At 36.8% G+C, this 6126-nt stretch overlaps 1 protein-coding gene across 1 annotated transcript; it reads right to left on the bottom strand.

Annotated features, from left to right (window-relative positions):
• Positions 1–5523: 5523 nt before the first annotated feature.
• Positions 5524–6126, bottom strand: LOC122743159 (ribonuclease P protein subunit p20-like). Its single transcript, XM_043987922.1, has one exon. The coding sequence runs from the start codon at positions 6031–6033 to the stop codon at positions 5605–5607; it is 429 nt and encodes a 142-aa protein (XP_043843857.1). The 5' UTR covers positions 6034–6126; the 3' UTR covers positions 5524–5604.

A 6126-nucleotide genomic window follows, 5' to 3' on the forward strand; every position in this document is an offset into this window, starting at 1 on the left:
AGAGCACCGGCCCTGGATTCAGGAGGACCTGAGTTCGAATCCAGCCTCAGACCCTTGACACTTACTAGCTGTGTGACCCTGGGCAAGTCACTTAACCCCCATTGCCTCACCAAAAAACAACAACAACAACAACAACAAAAAATCAATAACCATCAAATGTGAGAAATTTATTTCACTATTAATTCTTTGCTTGGTAACTATGCTTAACTTTCATGTATATTATTTTTCTGGAGTATTTTCAAATACATTTCTACTCATTTTTTCAGAGGTACATAAAATTTCATTGTTTTGGAAAATTCCTTTTTTAAATTTATAATTAATCAAAGATTTGCAAGTTATAAATTATAAATTTTGGATAACAGTTTGAGCCCCTTTGTTTTAAAAAATGAACTATTTAATTACATTTTGCAGTTTATAATGAGTGCAAAATATTCATGTTATTTAAATTTATTTCCTTTTATATTTGAAGCTCTTTCTTCTTGCCATTGTAGAATTTGCTTGTGATTGTTATTATTTAATTGAGTGTCTTTGAATGTTAGAGTCTAAGACATTGGTGGTTTCAACTCTCTACCAAGGTGATCTGTGGATTCTTTTGAGTAGTGTTTTATTTTCTGTATTCAGAAGCTCTGGGCAGCTTTCTTGCATTATTTCCTACATTGGCATCCTAATTTCTTTTGGTCATTTTCTTATTTGATAGCATAAAGTTATCTCTGAACATGCTACATTAAATAGCAATTGATTTGGTTTGTATGAAAGTCTTGTCCTAATTCTACTCTTTACTTCTTTCTTCTTCATCATCATGTATCTTCAGACAGTTGCTATCTTTTCTCATTTTTTTGGTACCTGGCTTCTCATCTTCTCTGTTCTACCATTGTGTCTTCTTTATGAGTACTGACAAATCTCTTATTCAGGTTCTAAACTTAAATGTCTATAATTCTACCAAGCTTAATAGAAAGGATATACCATTTTACCATTATCCACAAATGGTTCTGTTATTTATAGTTTCTCAGCTATATTTTTCAAAATCCTTAAAAGTTTTGTGTAAATACATTTCTGGCCAAAATAATGTCATCCATTCCCAAATGTAAGTAGTATGTATGATTCTGAACTATTTTCAAACAGGTACTTTTATTTTTTTAAATTTTTTAAATAAAATTAATTATTTTTATTTTCCAGTTACATGCAGAAATAATTTTCAACATTTGTTTATATAAGATTTCCAATTTCAGATTTTCTTCCTCCCTACCCTCCCCCCCCCAACAGCAGGCAATCTGATATAGGGTATATATATAATAACATTAAACATTTCTGCATTAGTCATGTTATACTAGAAGGATCAGAGCACAAAGGAAAAACCTCAAATCAGAAAACCAAGAGCACCAAAAACAACAGCATCCATATTCCACAGTTCTTTTTTTTTTTTTCTGGATTTGGAGAGCCTTTTCCATAATGAATCCTTTGGAACTTTCTTGTTCCATTGGATTGGTGAGAAGAATTTAGTCTATCACAATTGATAAACACATAATATTGATGATATTATGTATAATATTCTTCCGGTTCTGCTCATCTCACTCATCATCAGTTCATGCAAATCCTTCCAGGTTTCTCTGAACTTCACCTGCTCATCGTTTCTTACAGCACAATAGAATTCCATTACATTCATATACCACAACTAAAAGGGGATTCCTTTTTTGCAGGGGAGGGGGTCAATGAGGGTCAAGTGACTTGTCCAGGGTCACACAGCTAGTAAGTGTCAAGTGTCTGAGACTGGATTTCAACTCAGGTACTCCTGAATCCAGGGCCAGTACTTTATCCACTGTGTTACCTAGGTGCCCCCAAACAGGTCCTTTTATTTTAGCACATTTCCCCAAGGCATAGTTTCCTCCCATGTAGTAGAACTATCTCAAAATTGTTACCTGCAAATAAAGTGTCTACAAATGAAAGGGACAATAGCTTACATTTTTATAACATTCTACGTATATGATGATCTTTATAATAACCACTGTACAGTTGTTATAATCCAATGGATAAAAGATTAGCTTTGGAGAAAGAAATGCCTGGGTTCCAGCCCTCCATATGACATATTCTTTCTTTGTGACAGTGGACAAATCAATAGGACTTTCACCGTCTCACATAATTCTCTGAAAATCTAAATTCCAAACAATTTGCTCATTGATCCAGGTGGAGGGAGATTCTATATTGGGATTCTTTTGCATTTTTGAAATCACAATTATAGAAAAAAAAAGCAAAATAAATCCAAATATCTAGAATTAGGAAAGTCTGGGGTGTAGACTGGCAAGGGTAATTCCATTCTGGTTTTACAAATGAGAACACTGATGTTCTGAGAGGTTAAATGATATTTTAAAATTCATATATCTAGGATGTGTTGTTCAAGGACAAAAGACCCACTTCTTCCTAGTCTAGTTATCTTCCTATGCCATTGTGCTATACCATAAAACCCTTTCAACATAGCAACTGATTTCCATTGCAATTTTGAGAAAAATATTTCAATAATTCATTGCTTACATCCCTTGCCATAAATGGCCATTCTTGGTACAGTACAGTCAATGACAAGGTAATTTCTTTAAAACATAGAATCATAAAATATTATGGCTGGGAGGACCTTGGAGATAACCTGTATCAAATATAATGCAGCTAAACTAATAGTATGTAACAGAAATATAAAGTGCTCTGAATTCATAGAATAAGAGTATAACAGTACTAGAAGAGGCATGATAGATGATTTAGTCTAAGATACTCATTTTATAGTGTGGTAAGATTATTGGAATTTGGCTCACTCATTGGGAGGGGCTGCACCTGGCCTGCCCTGAAGTGATGTCTTGGTATCAGAAGGAGAAACCACTCTCCACAGGCAGTTCTGAAGGACCTCCCCTTTTGGGGGAAGAAGATTAAATGCTCACTGAGGGGAGTCTTGCTCCCTTCTGGAGTCTCCCTCTTTCTGGTGGTGTGAGCAGCAGGAGCTAATGCCCCAGGTGGTAAGTTAACATTAAAAGCCCTGATTTCTTTTGAATTAGCTGAACTGGAAGTGAGTTGGGGATTGTATAGACTTAGGTTAGAACTAGGAGGATTATTCATATTTCTTTTTTTCCTATTCCCTTATATATGATTTTTATTAATTTCAATTTTTCTGTTTATTTTATTCCCATTAATAAAATCTGATTCATTTGTAGAAAAGATGCTGTTAGGCTCCTTTCTTATTGGCCTGGGAGAAATATCTAAAAGGGCAGTTTTTGGAGGGGAGGGAGCTTTGGACCTAGAGGTCCCTCATTATTTCCAGGACCCCAATATTATGGTGAGCCACTCAATTAACTCTCCATATATTACATTTGGCCCTCCCAACAGATAAGAGAAATTAAGGCTTTAAACAGTATAAGTGATTTTATCAACAATACCCAACTAGGTAACAACCATATCTCAACTGAAACTTAGATATTTTTTTAAAAAGTAATGAGCATTTTTATTTATAGTTTTGGTTTACAATTTTTATCCCTCCTTTCCTCCCACACTTTCCCCCCTCCCTGAGGCAGTAAGCAATCAGATATAGGTTATTGTTAACCTGGAAATTGAGGAAACAATCAATATAGGAGAAATAAGGTCTTTAATCAGGGCAGAGGAACTATAGCTCGAGGTATCACAAAGCTCAGAAGCTAGGAATACCCAAAGATGGGAACAGAGGACAGGGTTTTTATGGGGTAACAGAACAAAAAGGAAACCAGAATATTGCTCCAGAGTGACATATAGCTACTTAATGTAAACGAACCTTTGACAAAAGAAATAATAGAACTTCTCTTAAGTTAAGTATAGGCATTACTGACTCTGAATGGAAACTACTTAATGAAGGTGGATCCTTTTTACATAATGACATAAAGACCAGGGAGTAAGGTGGGGAACATTGGGAGGGGATAAGTTACTTGGGGAAGGTCCATAAGTCTATCAAGAGTCTGGAAATGACAAAGACAGTCAGCCCCAGGCAATTCATTTGTCTGGGAAAGAGAGGACTGGGTGGGGAATCAATTCTCAGTAAATTTTGTAGTTCTCATTATACATGTATGATTATGTAAAACATTACCATATTAATCATTTGGTATAAGAAAACTTGAATAAAAGATAAAAACATGAAAGTGAAAAATAGCATGCTTCAATCTGTGTTCTTTCTTTGGAGCTGGATAGTATGTTTCATCAATAGTCCTTTGGGATTCTCTTGGATCATTGCACTGATGAGAATAGTTAAGCCATTCACAGTTCTTCATCAAACAACATTGCTTTCTCTGTGCACAATGTTCTCTTGGTTCTGCTCACTTCAGTGTACATACAATTCTTTCCAGGGCTTTCTGAAATCATCCTGCTTGTCTTTTCTTTTCTTTTTTTGGGGGGAGGGGCAATGAGGGTTAAATGACTTGCCCAGGGTCACACAGCTAGTGTCAAGTATCTGAGGCTGGATTTGAACTCAGGTCCTCCTGAATCCAGGGTTGGTGCTTTATCTACTTTGCCACCCAGCTGCCCCCATGCCACCTAGATGCCCCCTGTCTTTTCTTATAGAAAAATAATATTCCAACTCCGTCATATACCTCAACTTATTTAGCCATTCCCAATTGATGGATATTCCTTTGATTTCTAATTCTTAGCCACCACAAAAATAGCTGCTATAAATATTTTTGTACAAATAGGTCTTTCTCTCTTTTGGGGGGGATGTTTTTGTAATATAAACCTATCAGTGGTATTGCTGGATCAAAGAGTATACATGGTTTTATAGCCCTTTGGGCATATTTTCAAATTGCTCTCCAGAATGGTTCAATTTTTTCACAACTCTACCAACAATGGAATAGCATCCCAGCTTTCCCATATTCCCTCTATCATCTAATATTTTCCATTTTTGCTATATTTGTCACTTTGACAGGTGTGAAATGATACCTCAGAGATGTTTTAATTTGCATTTCTCTGATCACTGAAGATCTAGAGCATTTTTCATATGGTTATAGATAACTTTGATTTCTTTGAAAACTGCCTTTTCATATCTTTGGCCATTTATCAATTGAGAAATTATTTGCATTTTTTATAAATTTGACTAATTTCTGTAGATAATTGAGAAACAAGACCTTTATCACAGATATTTGTGAAAATAAGATCTTAAAAGTCAATTCCATTATTCTTTCTTTAGTATTATGTGTTCTCAGAAGATTGTAAGACTGAGGAATATTTTAAAGAGTTAGGGATTATCATATAAAACTTTGTTATTGTAGCCAAATGATGGATGAGGAAAATCATTCTATGGTTTCAATTTTTATTTAAGACATATATACAATATAAATCCAGGACAATTTAAAAAATCCAGTTTTTTTTTTTCTCCCTCACACAGTCTTTTTTATTTCAGGAATCTGAACCAAAGGTCTTCTCTAGGATTGGTGGCAGAAAACTGGAAAACCCACATCAGGATTTCTCTCTAAGAGCCTGAAAGGTGGGGGAGGGAACCAAGATGCCCGAGAGCCCAGAGTATGAAAAATGGAAAGGAGAAGCATGGCCCAGCATAAATGTAGAGAAGAAAATATGGCTATCCAGCTGAGAAAGCAGTCAAACTCTGTCCAACTACTTGGGTGTAACACGGAAGACCCGAATGTGAATGGCCGAGTTATTTCGGGTTCGGGTTAGTGGCTCCTGATTATTAGTCTCAGGCTCCAGCTCATCTACCAGCTCCACAGTGGAGGTGTTGGCAGCCACTTGCAAGGCCCCAAAGCTGCTGGCTTGTAACTGCAGGGCAATGGTGATGGCTCTATTGATAGCCAGACCCAAGCCATGAATATAAATCTCAGGACAGCCACCCTGTCCCTTACTCCTTCCACCACCCTCCAAAAGCTTCTGACATCGAGCTAGCTGGGCCTTGAAGTCAGTCTTCATGTTAACATAGATGTCATTTGGTCTTCGAGGGAGACGGTGGGGAAGCCGTTTTCGAAGAGTATACTCCACTGGGTCCAGTTCAGCCTCACTGGTTCCCCATGGCTCTCCATTCTCAGCCATAGTTTCTGTGTCCGGCTGTTGAGGGGAGCGCCTTCCTCCTGGGGTGCCAAGGCTGGCCCGCTCCTCAGACGGCAGAAGCAGCTCAGGAAGGAG

Source organism: Dromiciops gliroides, chromosome 2 (assembly GCF_019393635.1).
Source record: "Dromiciops gliroides isolate mDroGli1 chromosome 2, mDroGli1.pri, whole genome shotgun sequence".
NCBI lineage: Eukaryota > Metazoa > Chordata > Mammalia > Microbiotheria > Microbiotheriidae > Dromiciops > Dromiciops gliroides.